Genomic DNA, 16693 nt, shown 5'->3' with positions numbered 1-16693 from the left:
TATGGAAATGAAATCCGAAGCGCGTTCCAAACACTTTTCAACAGCCACATTTAGCGGATGAGATGAATGAACCCATAAAAAAGAAAAGTGGAATGTTGGGAGAAAACGTGTCGAAAGACTGTAGCTTTGTTTGGGAATCTCACATGTGTTTTAGACAATTACCATCAAATGTCTGCGGGGAAACTAAGCAGACCATCGACAATGGGGAAATATCCCGTCGTCAATTTCATTTAAACCCTCCACAAACCCGCATTAGTTTCACCGTATTTTTATTTGTGTTTTATTTAATTTGTATTTTAAGTGGTGGTTATACACTGCAATAAAAGAAAATTAGAATTTTGGCCTGTTCACTGTGGTTACATACAAATAACCCCCCCCCCCCAAAAAAAAAAATCTATAAGATTCCCCATACAGTCCTGTATGAGGGTTTATGGTCACCTTTTTTTTTTCTTCCTCGCTGCTAACTGTCGTTGCTCTACCAGAAGTATGATCTGTCGTTGCCATGGTGCTAGTAAAAAAAAATTGTCTTCAGTGCAAGTCAGCATAGCTATTATTTTATTTCTACTTTTCAGGTTCAATTCGGACATGTTGGTAGGCTATTTGTGCCTTGTTATATGACTCATCGTGACGAGAGAGACGTTTCTTTGGCTGCGCTCAAGCACAACTGACACATTTGTAATTACATTGATAACCGGTATCATGGTAATTAGGATAGATTCCAAACTATTTTTGTCTTCCTTAAGAAGCTGCTTGCTGCAGATCTTGAAGAAGTCAGCGGCAAACAAAATGGCACAAGACTTGACCGCGAGACCAACGATCACACAACTTGGTGAATAGTTAAATTAGCGATTATGGCTTTGAAGTTCAAAAAGTAAAGACAAATATTTTTGGTCTCGCTTGCCAGACTTCCACATTACTGCCGCCGTATTTGTTCACAGCTGTCACTCGGGTTCTCTTTGTTTTCGCTAAACAACAAGCGAGCATTGTTCTAAAGGTTGCGGAGCAAACACATGCAAGCCCTCAAGCCTGTCAAAAGCATGTCGGGCCACGTTGAAGCTCTGAAACAAAGCCGTCGCTGCCTCGCTGCAATTTTAGACGCTCTTCAGCCATGCGTTGCAAATGTCTCTGCGAGTGGCTTGGACAAACACCGGAGCACACATTTACACAAGCGCTAGAGTTGCCCTTCAAAATTATATCCACTATTGGGGAAAGTCTTTTCAAAGTCAACAAACTGACAACTGAAGAGGGCCTTTGTTTTGTTTTAAGTAATTTTGGATTTACAAAAGAGTTGGACCTTTTTTTTTTTAGCACCACTGCAGAAATGCATTAAACTGCCACAAAAAGAAATCCATCCAGTATGAGAAAGTAGTTTAGTGTGCACTCTTTCAATTTTTCTGAGCTTTTGACATTTGACCTTTTTTGGAATAGTAATTTCACATTGAGTTTAAGAATAAGAACAAGACTAAGAAAACCTTTATTTGTCTCACAATGGACAAATGATTTAGTTGTTTATACCAAAATTTGAGCAGTGAGAAATTATATATATATGTATGTATGTATGTATATATATATATATATGTGTGTGTGTGTATATATATATATATAAAATATTATATTATATATATAAATATATAATATTTTATATATATATATGCATGTATGTATGTATGTATGTATGTATGTATGTATGTATGTATGTATGTATGTATGTATATAGATAGATATATACTGTATATAGAAGTGGGATCAATCTGTGGCAATACTTTCCCAATAGTTGAATCAAAGAGCTGCAAGCATTTCCCATACAAACACAAAACAAGGCAAAGCAGTTCCTGTTATGATGAATACAATGGTGGCACGGAACGTTTTGCGGTATGACGATTTGTGTGAGGCCTCACCCAAATAAAATCTTTTTTTCAACACAGTGCAGCCTCGACACTCCAAACATTTTGTAGTTGGGGCGTAATCAGTCGTCTTTGCGCAGCTGTTCAAATATTCCATTTGTAAATTTGGAGATATTCCTGAGCGTCGAGATCGTGCTCGTCGACAGGCTTCAGCGTGACTGACACACTCATCAAAATGAGAATCCTTCTCGCCTCGGGGAACTGTGATACCTGTCAAACAGTGGATATCTTTTAATGTTCCTGTCTCAAATGCATGTCAGAGCAAATGCCAAGTCATAACATCAGTTATTACCTGCATGTTCAATGCCTGATTTCTCTTATTTAGCGACGGTTTGAAAACATCCCTTCACGTGTCTCCCATCTGCCTCGTTGTTGAGGGAATCGTCCCCGTGACAGCTCTCCCGGCTTCGATATTTCCCTTGATTTCATCTGTTTATTTTTTTATTTATTTGGTTTTGATTGAGTCTTCGACTGCGCTGCTTTGCGAGCGAGTCGTCGAGGTTGCGCAGTGCCTCGTGTTTTAGAATGCATAAAGCCCCGTTAATGCTTGCTGCCACCTTTCACACGGGAGAAAATTAGCAGCTGCAGACTTGAACAACAGGGGGAGTGTTTGTGCAGGGGAGGGGGGGGGTCACAAACAGGAAGAAAAACATTTCTGTCGCTCAAGACACACGCTATTAGCTTCCTGAGTAGACAGTGTCAATAATACGCAACAAATTGGGTAATTGGGTCAAAAGGCAATTGATATGAAATTGACTCAGCGTCACTCCCCATCCACTAGATACAGTCTTATATATCGTTGTGCTGTTTCGAATATGTCGGGAATGCTCTATATATACGGTGTAGTTATCCCTTCAGTGCCCTCAATGTAGCCCACAATGCATTGCGAAAAGTACCGTATTTACCGCACTATAGGGCGCACCTAAAAACATTCAATTGTGCCTTATAATATGATGCACCTGATATATGGATCAAGATTCTGATTTCATGGATGTCGTATTTTAAATGTTCTCAAACGCGCCGTGTTGCAGCTGCAGCGGTTGTGAAAGCTCTATATAAATAAAGATGTATTGCACTGTATTCCCTTGAGCGCAGCTCCATCTAGTGGATGCATAACGCAACCGCAACTACTATCGTCTCTTCTACTTTCTGCGTTGTGCTATTCAATTTCTAGTTTTTGCATTTTGACTATATCTTTGCCTGTGCTTGCTTTGGTTAATTCTTTGGTCCGCAAGAGTTGAAAGAGACATCATAGCGAGTGGCCATATAAACCTCACCAGAGAATTGAGAATTTAATGCTAATCTCGTGTTAAAGCAGTTGGTGTTGTGAATTCCTTACATACAGTTGTGTTACAAACGTTCTTTATCATAATTGAAATAGATTAAACCGTCTCGGAGCATGTTGCCAATTGGTGTGTTATTGGGGGTCCTCGACTTATGTCGAAGTCCAGTCAACCTGGATTTTGTAGAGCGGAAGCAAGGACTAAGTTGGAACGTGCTGTCGTCTGTCACTCACAATCAAATGAAAGACAGCAAGTTTGTGCCGTCTTGTGACTCTTGGCAGACAATCCTGACGGTACAGCACAAACTAGTTTATTGCGCAATATCACCTCAAAACATTCTGTCTGACAGTACGATCATATCCCGTGGACTTGAAGTTCTCTTTTTGTGGCCATATCGGATATTAATTCACACGTTCTTAAAATTGGATTAAACTCCTAAACTGCATAGAACATGCTTGTCCTATAAGTTTTATATGAAAGAGTATTTTAAATGCGCTCGACCAACAGCGTGTTTGTATTTCTAATTGTGTATCTATGGCTCCTTTTACATAAACATCCCACAAAACCCAGGTGGGATTTTGCTACAATTGTACAAAAGTTTTCTCATTCTCATAATTAAATGTGCGAGGACGCCAGAATCTGAAATGTCTGACTTTCAAATGCTTGTCAATCAGTAAAAACAGGACAGGGAAATGATCAGACTTCCGCCTTGGCTATGGCTCTGATACTACCTCAGAACCAGAAAAATGGCCATGTCGACTTCACTCCGCAGTCCATTTTTAGCTGTTTATACAGATCAACGACACGGAAAGAAGGCGGAAAACACCTGGTTTGCAAACAGACCTAGATGACTAAATGATATTTTTTTTCCCTCAGCAACTTGAGCAGAACCAAGCACATCCGGATGCAGAGCATTAAGCATATGGGTGTTTTAAAATAATGTCAAGCTACCTTCTTCATTGCAAAAGAAAACAAGCAGAATGTAGGTAATCCGATACTCAATTCCTCAGCCTAACGCTGAAATGCATTACAGCAATAAAACTGAGGACGGAGCCCCATATTTCCCGAGGATGTGTTGCCGGGACGCCTGGCCCAATTTGTCTGGCAGGCTTGGCCCATTAGTCAGCTGTGCTCCCTTCTTAATACGCTCAGCTGGCCCAAACGTCTCAGATCAATGTTTGATACATCACGCATCATAACTTACTGCATTTGGATCAGTTGAGAAATGTCCCTCTTCGCTTATTTCCTCAGAGTGGTCTCCATTGGAAGTCGCCGGGCAGCGGCGATGCCGGGCGGAATGCAAGCTTCGGCCGCATTGGAGCGGAGGTAATTGTTTGGTCTGCTGACATGAATGAATTGCCGGAGTAATGTGCGGCCTGGTAATAGGTGAATAGTTTATATCAGCATGATAAATATAGCTCTCATAAATCACATAAGTGTTATATATTGCTGTTTTTAGCATGGGGCTCCGACCAGGAATCTCTGGAGTGTGTCACAGTGGAAGGGGCACTTTCTACTTGTTTGTGAAGTACTGGTTCATTGCTTCCTTTACACCGTTACTGTACATATTGTACATGGAAATATGAATGCCCTATCATATTTCTTAATTTTTTTTAAAGAACTTTTTCTTCTGGTGTTTTGTGACATTTAGTTAGCTTAGCGGTTAGCATGACTTTTCAGTCTTCTCCTATTTTAGAGATGACAATACTTATGAGAGGTGTACCTGATCTGCCGCCGTGAGGATGACTGACTTAAATGAGCTACTAGGCTTCATGGACGATTCATTCATTCATCTTCCGAACCGCTTTATCCTCACTCGGGTCGCGTTATTTATAATGTTATTACACAATGGTTACCTAGCCTACTTCTACAAAATGGAATCATACACTGTCGATCCTGTTGATAAGATTATTATCATGGTGATAGTTTGAGTGTGGAACAAATAAAAAAGGTTTCCACAGGGCGCGGCACACAGACAAGGTTCTGCTCGTCTACAGTGAGTAATTAATAGCATTATTTTAAAAAAAAAAAAGAAAAAATACTGTGTAGGATTTATTAGCCTTGGCTAGCATTCTTTCCCAGCAGTAACATTTGGTGTGGAGCAATCAGTCCACACCACACCTTTAAAAAAAAAAAGTTCCCACAGTGATTAGAGCTCCATTGAGAACTGCTGTCAAACAAGTTCCCTAAAAGCCAAACCCTTTGCAAAGCACTGCAGGTAAAAAAGGTGGTTTTCTTTGTTGTTGTTTTTTTAAAAATAATTCCACTTTTTGATGTATCCGCCTCCACCGGCGACTTCACTCATCCACGCCCACTTCACTGGCAGAATAGCTTTGAAGATCCCGTTTGGCCAATGCCAGCACGTCCAGGCCAATATTCGATAAACCTCCTACATGGCGCCAAAATTTAGGATCCCATTCGCAATTCTCATGAAGCGTCCCCCACGCATTTTTCCACAGGGGAGGGGGAGGACGCTGATCTTCCCGATGTTATCCAAATTCCCTGCTCCTTCTAAGATGCGTGTTCATGACGAACTAGCTAGCGTTTGCCCCCGGGTGATGCTCAGCTGCTTTGAAAACAAACTGCAATATAATGGAAAAAAAAACAAAAAACAAAATCAGGACATGTGCGACAAGTAGACAAAGCTCCAAGTTGTCATAAATGGCTGATCGGAAAGTAGTAATTGATTAGTCTTACTGCTGACGCACACGGCAGGGTCTTCCCACTTGGGAATGATATTAAAGTATTTGGGAGTATAGTTTGGAGTATGGGCGGACCGGTAGTCCAGTGGTTAGCACGTCGGCTTCACAGTGCAGAGGTACCGGGTTCAATTCCAGCTCCGGCCTCCCTGTGTGGAGTTTGCATGTTCTCCCGGGCCTGCGTGGGTTTTCTCCGGGTGCTCCGGTTTGCTCCCACATTTCCAAAAATATGCATGGGAGGCTGATTGAACACTCTAAATTGTCCCTAGGTGTGAGTGTGAGTGCGAATGGTTGTTCGTCTCTGTGTGCCCTGCGATTGGCTGGCAACCGGTTCAGGGTGTCCCCCGCCTACTGCCCGGAGGCAGCTGGGATAGGCTCCAGCACCCCCCGCGACCCTAGTGAGGATCAAGCGGTTAGGAAGGAAGTTTGGAGTATATCTAACCAGTAATATAGACAACTTTGAATATTTTTTTATGGGGGACGTCCAGGACTTTTGCAAATTTTTGCAATGTGTACCGAGGTTGGTCCCCAACCCCCCGTGAGTAGCGAGGGCTCACTGTACATCTTTTCTGATCCCCAAATGCAGTCCTCAAGCGAGGGCGTGTAATGGGGGTAATTTGGTTCTTAAACATCAGTGCCGTGGCAGACAGGAAAAGCCCTCTCTTTCCTTATTGATTTACAAATGTGACGCGCTCATCCAGGTGATGTGGCGAGAAGTGGCAGGGTTGATCTGTCGCCGCCACTCACTCGGGGCGCCGGCGGGACACTTTCTTGTGCCTCGACAGCCTAATTGAGGTCATTTCTGTCGGCTTCAGGGATCCGCTCCGTGTCGGGGTGTTTTAGCGGCCGGATAATTTGCCCATTTTCCACGTTCTCACAAAGGATATTTGATGAAAATGCACCCTTATTCCTGGCACCTTAATGGAGTGTGCTGGAGTAGTGAGCGAGCTGATGAGCTTGTTGCCTGTCACTAGTACGCTTTTATGTAAAAAGCTGAGAAATAAGTGCAGGGATGTTTTTGCTTTTGGTTTCAGGAGGATCTCCGGCCACCAAATCACAAGATGATCAGGATTCTTTGAAGGTTACCGCATTTATTTGTGTAGCGTATGAATGCATTCATAAAAGCTGATTTCATTCTGGATAGGTTTCGGTTAACCACATAATTATCTCGCAGCGCTGTAGATTTGTTTTTGATTTTACTGTTTGGTGCTTTCTACCGCCTTATTACCGATTTGTCTTACTGTTTGTTGTGCATGTTAAATCGCTCCATGTACAGCACTTTGTATGCAGCGATGACTGTTTGAAAGTGCTCTATAAATACTGTTGACTTGACTTGACTTTCTTTGAGCTAATGGTCAGCATGGCACATGACCTTACATCAAAGTATGAGAACAGCGTGTCCTTTACGTGAGTGCGGGCCATCGGGTGTTAAAATACATACGCCGATGAATAGGGAGCGAACACGATGACCTCGTCCGGGTGAAAATTGAAGCTCTTTTCATATGACGTAGTGATGATGCTGGTGGTTGACTTGGTCAGTTGATGTTCGCCGGACTGAGGACAGACATACATCTTCGGGCCTTTTTACACGACACTTAAGTTTGTTTGGAATGACAGTGCCCCCACGGGTGTCGGCATGAAGTGCTTGCTTAGCAGCTCACCAGAAAGTAACACGGAGGCTTTTCCTGTCTCTTGGTCTTTTGCTGTTAGCACTCTGAAATCACTCCGCCAGTTCCACAAGGTTTTTGTTTGTTGTTGTTTTTTAAGAGTTACAAAAACCCTGGTTTGATTCCCTAACTTCAGTTTGAAACCCTGACCTGAAATCCCAATTTGAGACCTGAACTCTAACTTGAAACTCTAGCCCTGTTTTAAAACATTTACTGTATTTAAAACCCAAATTTGAAATTCTCACAATGTCCAAAAAACGACTATGCCTTGAGAGCTATTTTGTAGTCCTACAGCTGGTTTGAAACTCTCATCCTGTCTTCGGTGCCTGTCACTAATTTGAGATCCCAGCACCGAATTAAAACCTGGCCCTGTTGTGGAACGTTCATTTGAGGCCCTGGCCCAGACTTGAAGCTCGAGTTTGAAACCACAGGAATTTATCCTGTGAATGTAAATGTGGTATGCTGAGGTCTTGGGCGATAATGCTGGCTTGTTTTGAAATAGTGTCGTAAAAATACCAAAGAAAAAGCAAAATAGTTTGTTCTTTGATCCTTTGAACGGAGCTTTAATAAATTATAATAATATCTAGCTAGTATGACGTGGTTTAAATTTGGAAGTGTTATCAGTTGTGCAAATGCACAGATTGAGGATTTGATGACTGTTTCTCTCTCTCTCTCTCTTAATAATAACAGGCAGCTTTAGGGGGGGAAAAAATCCTCAGAGGATGAGGGAGCATTTACAAGCAGAGTCATGTGTTTATTACAAGCTGCACTTTATGGACCCCATTACCACAATCAACAACAAAGAGGACAACCCCGCGTTCCCATAAATCACCTGAGCGGATCCGTGACTCATCTTACCTGAGCGACACGTTTACTGCAGCTGCGCGTGTAAAAGAAAAGTGGCGTCACACCGACATCGCCTCCTGAGAGTTGCAAATGTTATGAAAGAGAGGAAAGATGTAATTGTAAGACATAATTGCGGCTGGGAAAATGTCAAGTGATCATAAAGAGTCCGGTTTCCTTCATAGCTTTGACCTTTTATTGTCCGTTAAAACAATGTCGTAAAAAGATAATAATTGCTCCTGCGCTGGTGCGTTTGCTTCGCCTTTTGCATGTCATGACTGACTGACAGTCCTCGAAATTGTTCGAACGGACGAAAATATGTCACGCACCCTCTAAGGTCTGATTTAGTGGTGCGAAAGTTGAATATGAGGTTAGGTGTGTGTGTGTGTACGTGAGCGAAAGAGAGAGAGAGAGAGAGTGTGAATCATGCCGTGACCCGTGCATCCCACCCACTCCCCTCTTGCCAGATGTCTTCGCAGCTTTCCTGCAGATGACTTGATTTTGAGTTTCTTGGAAGCAGCCCCCATTCATGTTCAACTTCATTCACTCAAATGTTGTACTGGATTGACTTCAGACCGTAAAAAGTGAATTTTGGGATTTGTTTCGAAATATATTAGACATGTTTGACGATAATTGCTGAAAACGTGAAGAGTGAGACGATGGCATTGCCACATGTGGAAGTAAAGTGTTAAACTGCTGTTTACCACGATAGTTTGTCATATTTTTTTGGGGGGGTAGCTAAAATGGGATCCATGAATATTCCCAACTATATTTTGAGTGCTTTCATTCGCATCAGCGGTGATCTGGCGTAAATGTGACATACAGTTAGCCAGCTAGCTAACTATGCCTGTAGCCCGAAAATGCATCTTCCCTTCGGATAGTTTGCTGGCGCGATCGCTTTAGGGTTCCTCGTTGTCAGCCGCGAATGCATGCAATTGTGTTGCGGTAGCTAGCTTGTGGATTGAGGTTTTGCACTGGCAAGGCCGCTTTCGAGTGCCTCGTTGTTGCGGTTTGGAAAAAGCACAGTTGAACCGGACATGCTTTCAGCTCATTTGGTGACACACCCGCTGTTGTAGAGCGGAAACAATTATTTTTAATTTTTTTTAAATACCTACTTAAAATAATTCGAATTTTGGAAGGGTTGTGTTAAAACTGTTCTGGGGTGTGTCAAAATTAGAAGACGGTAAGCTTGAGGACTATCGGTGACAATTAAAAAGCCCTACATAGGGCCTCTGAGACCATTTGAGACACCCTGCCATGCATTCCTATAAACAAGGTCGTCGACCTGCTTAGGAATTGGCGATGAATCGGGTGTTTGTTCAAGTACAAAAAATGGAAGTGGTGAAAATCCCGAAAAAAATGTGCGACTTCCCACAAAAATTGGTTTCCTGCTCATGTACAGGCAGAGCTTAGTGTCAAGGGTCAATTTTACTTACTTTCAGGGGAAGGGGGTGCTAATGAGTTCATTTCGAGCTGGCTGAAAATATTGACAGTTTTGGCGAGGATAATATTTGTGTTTTGGAATGTTCTTAAAATAATAATTATTATTCGTGGTGGTAGTCGTCACAGTTCTGAGGTTATGGGTTCAAATCATGGCCCTGGCCTTTTTGTGTAAACTCGGGACTGTTCGGGTTTATCCAACTTTACCACTCCAGAATGTCATGCACACGTTGACTAGTTGCTAATCGTGTGCTTTTGACTCGAGAAGTAGTGTACTGAAAGAAATTAGTCCGTCACCAAAATTGAATTAATTTGTCTTCTATTTCTGAATGTGCAGCTTTGGTAAGGAGAGAAAACTAGGCAAGTGGAACCAGGCTCCAGTAGCCCTTTTTTAATTTATTTTTTTGTAATCAAAGTGGAAGGAGAGTGGGGATTTATTCCACCACTCACAAAGATCTCTGTGATTATTTGCAAACACTGCAAATTCCCACGACTCAAAACCCGCTGCTGTGCTGGTTCCCAGAACGAGGACTGGTTTCCCCGTTTGTCCAAGTTATGCCAGTGTTAATGCTGGATGTCCCAGTGGCAAGCGAATATCAATGACCAAACCAAACCAAACAGATATGTCAGCAAAGGAAAAAAAAAACTAATAGTGTTGAACTGAAGTCGAGTGAGGTATTTAAATCAGCATGTATTGTATTGTATTGTATTGTATTGTATTGTATTGTATTGTATTGTATTGTATTGTATATGCAGACATGTTTAACCTTAATGTTGACGTTTCGTGTGAACTGCATCTTATGTTTTAAGTTTCAAAAGTGTTGCAAAAAGCTTGAGAAAATAAAAGCTATACTTGTGGAATTGATGCTGCATTGCTGCCTTAATTGAATAAAGTACGCAAGCGTCTTCAAATTTCTGTTGATGTCTATCGTAACACTGAGCATGGTGGTGGTGGGTTAAAAAAGAAAAATAAAGTGTCTAAAAAAAGCCAGTTGGAATTATGCTTTGATTCTTGCTGAACTGGGGTCGAGCGAGTTACGCATACGTTGTCAATCATTTCAGAGTTGCAGCTAAAAAAAGCTAAAGAAAAGTCAACCCTTGTGGAATTTGTCCTAGAGTAATGCAATGTGACCGGTTGTATGCATGACCGTGTTCCAATTGTATTTATTTATTTTTTAATGTTTAATGTTTTAATGTTGCAAATAAAAAGTCAAACATGTGATTAATACTATGATGCTAGCTGAACTGAGGTGAACTAAGACAAGTTGATGTCTTCAACTGATTTCTCATGTGAGTTTGGGAGTATGGTAAAATATCCCCCCCCCCCCAACAAAAAATAAATAAATAGACTGTTGGTCATAACAAGAAACAGTTTGTGTGCCTTTTTTTAAATAGTCACCACCAAAATATCCTAAACTTTGTGAGGTGAACAGGACTGCAGTCATAATTTGGGTTAATTATTTTTATGTTCTGGTCGACCATTAGTTTGATCGCGCCACATCATTAGGGACACAAGCTACAACGGCAATCCCCAAACTGGACTCTTGCATGCAGGGTCTCTGTCGATGTCAAGTATTTATGAGCGATCATCAAACACGCCCAATTATTTAAAATGTATACATGTTCTTGTGTGTGTTCTTTTTGGAGGCTAGAGTTTATTTTGGCACTGGTGTAAAAATGCATTGCATCAGACTCCTATTTTATTATCCATATTATTTTAATATTCCGGTGACCTTATTTTTGTTTTGTGCGCTTCCACACCATTATAAACTGCTCCTGCATTGACATATTTTAACTCACCTCGACTTTTGAGTCTCTTTCGATAACGCAGCTCTACCTAATACGGTGTCCAGTGAGTATTTAATGACCCCCACCCCCTCAGTGTAAATCCTCGTTTTTCTAAGCCTTTTTAAGGTCCTGCTGAACAAAAGTGAATATCCACTTTAATCCGCGTTTTACATCCTCATGACACCGTGCGTCTGTGTATGCGCGCGCGCGTGTGTGTGTGCGTATATGTGTGTGTTTGTACAAATACGGCGCGGGTCGGAGGCCATGCAGGCAAGTCAAGGTGGGAGTCACGCTAATTCATGCGCACATGTGCGCCCCCAACCACCTCCTTTAGCCCCCCTCAGGTGACAGTGGAGGGAGGAGGGGCGCATGATGAATGGCCTTCCACCGGGGACCTCCGAGCGCAGACATGGTCATGTGGCTAAAAACATGGAAATGGCTCGCCTTGGTCGTCATAACATCACGTTGTTATTTACAGGACGCACTGGTGCGATAGTCTGCGAAGAATAATTTCAGCAAATAACTTGTGTCATTAGAATTAAATGTAAGATTAAAAACACCCACGCAACTTTTCACGCCTTGCGTCGAGTTCGTGCGTTTTGTCAGGCCGTTCTTCGAAATGGTCTTTGAGTGTGACTTCCAAAAAATTTTTTCGATTGCAAAAAGCAAATTTTTGAATTTTTAAATGTAAGTCACATTTAATGCTTTTAAATGGCCATGTTTGCGTTAAAAGGCATCGCAATACAGTATATCGCAATGGAGTGTGTGTGTGTGTGTGTGAGAGTGTGTGTGCGCGCGCGTGTGTGAGTGTGTCTGCGTGTGTGTGTGTAAAAATTAACCTGATGGGCGAGTTCCTTTATTTTTTCATGTCCGTTAAATTCCTCCAGTTTTATTAACTTCATACACACCCTTAAAATATTACGACTTACAGCGTAAATATATTGTTCACGTTTTTGACAACGACCCTCACAAAATCTTAATGACCCCCTCCATTTTTTTTAACCACAAAACGTATCAAATAAATAAGATCTCGACGTTACGCCTGGCCACACGCACGCACACACACACTATACTGGAACTATTTTTATATTTAATTTAGAGCGCATCCTTCTTTCTATAAAATAGTTTTTTTTCAAATGGTAAAAACTTAAAATTTAGGTCTGTTTGATAACGACACACTCCTTTTACATCCAACGGAATTAATGTTAGAATAAAGAATAAAGCACAGTTGTCATCTGTGGTGAATCAAATCAATGACGCACAAGGAGATATGTAACAGAATTGTTTCTTATTCCCCCAAGAATACATACAAAAAAAAAATACCAATTCTCTTCCCATGGTAAACACCTGAAAAATAACAGCAATTTCAAATGTGGACGATTTCTGAATTTTAAGAAACAAAACAAACAAAAAAACATGCATGTAAATTATTTTTCTTTCCTCGGTGAGACATTTTGTTTTTTTCCTTTTAAATAAGAACAAATAGAATCATAGCAATTTTGAAATGAACATCGAAATGAGGAAGCCTACTTTGAATTAGTTCTAACGGCGTGTGCTCCCGCTGATCCACTTTAGCTCTAAACTTATGTTTCCGTATAATGCACTTCTTGACTTGCTCAAATATGTTCCATTTTGCAGCCTGCTTGTTTTTTAAGCAGTCGTATAAATAAATACAGTTTGAAGTCCACGGATCCCGCCCATATGTTCATATAAAAGTCTTTATAGTTGCATTCTTTGTATTATAAACTTTGCAGTCTTTTTTTTTTAATCTCCCCTGCTCACTGATATCCAAGCGCGGATGCTGTCGTGAGTCTCTGGCCATACAGTGCGTAAGGGGAGTAGTACGGGCCGGTGGCCGCGGGGACAGGGACGGGGGCTCCGGGAGTGGGCAGCGGGCTCTTGGAGTACGGGTGGTAGCGGCTACTGAGTCCCAATGCGTGGTGGGGGCTTCTCAGAGCCAAAGTCCCGGGGCTGCCGGGGGCCCCAGACGGCGGCATGTGCATGTGACAGGCCATGGCTGCAGCAGCCGCGCTGGCCAGCGAGGAAGAGCTCGGGTAACCGGAGATGAGCTTTTCGGCTCCGGTGAAAGCGGTGTGTGTCCTCAGGTGGTTGAGCAGCTCCTCCGAGGTGGAGAAACGCTTGTCGCACGGTCCGTTAGCCGACACCCAGTTGCACACGTGAGGCAGGGGGTCGTTGGGGAGCATAAAACCGTACGGGTACAGGGGGTGTCCGCTGAACGAAGGGGCCGACGAGTGCACTCCGTGGATGGGGTGCGTTGGGTACATGAGTGGGTAGCTGGACTTGAGCGCGTTGGCCGCGGCGGCGGCAGCCGCCGCCGAGTCGTGCGTACACGACGCCCCGGCCGCGCCCGCCAAGTGGCTGGCACAGTGGTAGCTGAGGCAGTAAGGGTCTCTGCACAGGCTGGCCGACATGATCGAGGGCGGGGAGGCTCCGGCCAGAGGGCTGGAGCCGGCCTTGCTGCAGCCCAGCGAGCTGGCCAGTTGCGCGTTCACCAGGCTGCCCCCGTGCGGCATGAAGTGCTGAGGGTAGCCCGCGTAGGCACCGGCCAAGCCGCCCGGGTACGTCATGCCGGCCGGGGGCAGCGGGAACACTGTCTGCCCCGGTTTGTAAGGAGACACGGGCGCCACCAGCCCCGAGCCGAGCACCGACGCCGAGGACACGGACGTGACCGGGGAGGACTCGGACGCCGAGGAGGAAGTGGAAGTCTTGGGGCCGTGCGTGGTCTCCTGGTGCTGGTTAACCTCCACGTTAATCCCACCGCAACTCACGCTTATCCGGCTGTGGCTTGACGTGGCCGAGTTGCCGTCCGCGCCGCTTTTCCCGCAGTCCGACTCCTTCTTGTCGTCCCGCTCCCCGCACTTGCCCTCCGCCGGCATGGGGGAGGCGGAGGAGCTCGAGTTGGGGCTGCCTGTGCGCGGCGTGAACGGCTGACAGGTGGCGCTCGGCACTCGGAAACCAGACTTGTCCGAGCCGCCGCCGCCTCCGCCGCCCGACGAGTCCTTTTTGTCGGACGGCTTGGAGTAGGGCTTGAAGCTGGACTTGTCGTCCGCGCCGATGTCGCTCATCTTCAACGGGCCGCATTTAGAATCCTTGTCACTAGATCCATTGGAGGCGACCGAGGAGAGTTTGGAGGAGGGCGGCGGGTCCGGCTTGCCGATCTGGGAGCACGTCTGCGCCAGGAGAGCCAGGGGACTCTTCTTGGCGTCCAGCTGGAGACGAAAGGTTCATTTTAACATTTCAGGCGAACATTTCATTTCTTAAAAAAACAAACACAATTACCACCTTTAATTTAAAAAAAAACGCATCCAGTACATATTATTCTTACCTCGATGGGGCTTACGGGGGTGGAGGGCAAAGGCTGCAGATACTCCGGGTGCAAAATGTGTCCCGATCGTGCGGTGAGCATTTTCAAAACCTTCACCGGGAGTCGCTTGGCTTGCCGTAGCGGGTCTGACGGCGGCGCCGAGTGTTGTTGCTTCTGCCTCGGCTGCTGCTGCTGCTTGTGGATGAAGAGAGAAGAGGCCGGCTCGTCGTTACCGCTGCTTCCCCGACGACTGGCTCGCTCCCAGGCTGCGCTCAACTCACCGAGATTCGTCAGGACAGACGCCGAGGGCGACGTGCTCATGTCCCAATGGTCAGCCAAGTGGACAGCGAGGCTTCGCTCAGATGCATGAAGGAAATCGCCAATAAGGGTTAAAACCGATCAAAACAAGGCGAGTGGGAATAATAATCCTGTTTTTTGCTGATGTGGAATTAGTAGAAGCAGCGAAAGAGGAAAGAAGATGTTTCCGCCGTGTGCGTCGGTGTCCGCGTCCTCCGTGCGTGTAGTCCCGCACGAGAGACTGGGAGACGTTTTCACTCGAGTAAGGAGAGGAGGGGGGAGGCAGCTGAGTTAGTCCCGAGATGAAAGCCTTTGCCGCCTTCCAATCAAATGGCAGCCCGAGGTGATTGGAGGGTCAATGGGATGTGACGTCATCCGCCTTGTCAGCGCCATGAGAGGGGAGGAGCCCCGCGGAAGATTTTTAAATGTTTGTTTGCTGGTAACACTCACTCGTTTTCCTCCCTCAACCCTGCAGTTTTTCGTGTTTTCACACCAAACCAACTCGGTTCTTTGGGTAGAAGATTGTTTCTGATTTACAGACTGCAAATATGGAGATCGGGAGCGTTATTGATTGATATCTTTCGACTTGCTGGAACGCTCAGGATTTTCGGTTCCAAATTATGAGCAGCGATATGGCACCTTCAATTCTTCAAAAAGGAGCATTCAAGCTATTAGTTGCCAGTCCCAGTTGAAACTTACTGTACAACTAAATGTAAATGAAAGACAATTAGTTGTTGTGTATTTAATCAAGCCATATGAACTTTGTTTTATGTAATCCCACCATCTTTTGCTAACACACTGTAACATTCCACATGTTACAGAATGTTACAGCCAACCAGAGTCACATCCATGCCATGTTACTTACGCAGCTTTAAGCAGCGGACACTTGATCAAATGGTGCAGCAACACATGAAGACAAACAATTGAATAGTCACAGGCATGTATTTTACATGTTCCTCGAAAAACAACAAATGTTACTGCTGCTGACTGCTTTGTTGTAGTAGTGACCATCTTCATGTATTTAATATGTTGGTTTCATACTGCCCCCAGGTGGCTGAGGTGCATACACCAGAGGGAGCAGCACAATAAATTGAAATGAAGAATGGACTCATGATACACAAACTGTTTAATTCCTTCTATGTAATTATGTTATAATCATTTGTGACAAAAACTGCATAGAAGACACTGTACATATTGTATGGCCTTGTGGGTGGCAAGTCTGTACGAGAGTGCTCAGTATTTGTGTTTTGTTGTTCTCCCAGCATTTCATAAATTGCTGAAAGGTTCATCAATTACTGTGGTCATCCTTTCCCACATGCAACGATATTCAAGTAAATAAAAGTGTAGTGTTAAGCAGGAAATAAAACACTAAATGCCTCTAACCAGCTTAGCAGGGCAATATAATTTGAACCACTAAACACCAGGTGAACATTATACTACTTTCCTA

At 43.9% G+C, this 16693-nt stretch overlaps 1 protein-coding gene across 3 annotated transcripts; it reads right to left on the bottom strand.

Moving 5' to 3' along the window:
- Nucleotides 1-12893: 12893 nt before the first annotated feature.
- Nucleotides 12894-15843, bottom strand: znf503 (zinc finger protein 503). Of its 3 annotated transcripts, none has more exons than XM_052080010.1 (3): nucleotides 15231-15843; nucleotides 14971-15141; nucleotides 12894-14854 (listed from the first exon to the last, which is right to left on the bottom strand). In XM_052080010.1, exons 2-3 carry the CDS (start codon nucleotides 15049-15051, stop codon nucleotides 13403-13405), a joined length of 1533 nt encoding a protein of 510 aa, XP_051935970.1. In that variant the 5' UTR covers nucleotides 15052-15141; nucleotides 15231-15843; the 3' UTR covers nucleotides 12894-13402. The 3 variants fall into 3 exon arrangements, with proteins under 3 accessions (XP_051935970.1, XP_051935971.1, XP_051935969.1); XM_052080011.1 differs by having other exon boundaries at nucleotides 14971-15138; XM_052080009.1 differs by having other exon boundaries at nucleotides 14971-15842.
- Between the last annotated feature and the right edge of the window lie 850 nt (nucleotides 15844-16693).

This window comes from Hippocampus zosterae, chromosome 11, assembly GCF_025434085.1.
Source record: "Hippocampus zosterae strain Florida chromosome 11, ASM2543408v3, whole genome shotgun sequence".
NCBI lineage: Eukaryota > Metazoa > Chordata > Actinopteri > Syngnathiformes > Syngnathidae > Hippocampus > Hippocampus zosterae.
The sequence above is the reverse complement of the archived record's forward strand: the minus strand, read 5'-3'. Positions and strand labels throughout refer to the sequence as shown.

Excerpts from the sequence above, each read along its gene's own strand:
- znf503 (XM_052080009.1), bottom strand. The coding sequence starts at position 15,270 with ATGAGCACGTCGCCCTCGGCGTCTGTCCTGACGAATCTCGGTGAGTTG. Across the intron at positions 14,855-14,970 it reads CCCCCGTAAGCCCCATCGAG|CTGGACGCCAAGAAGAGTCC; the intron begins GTAAGAATAATA and ends TTTCGTCTCCAG.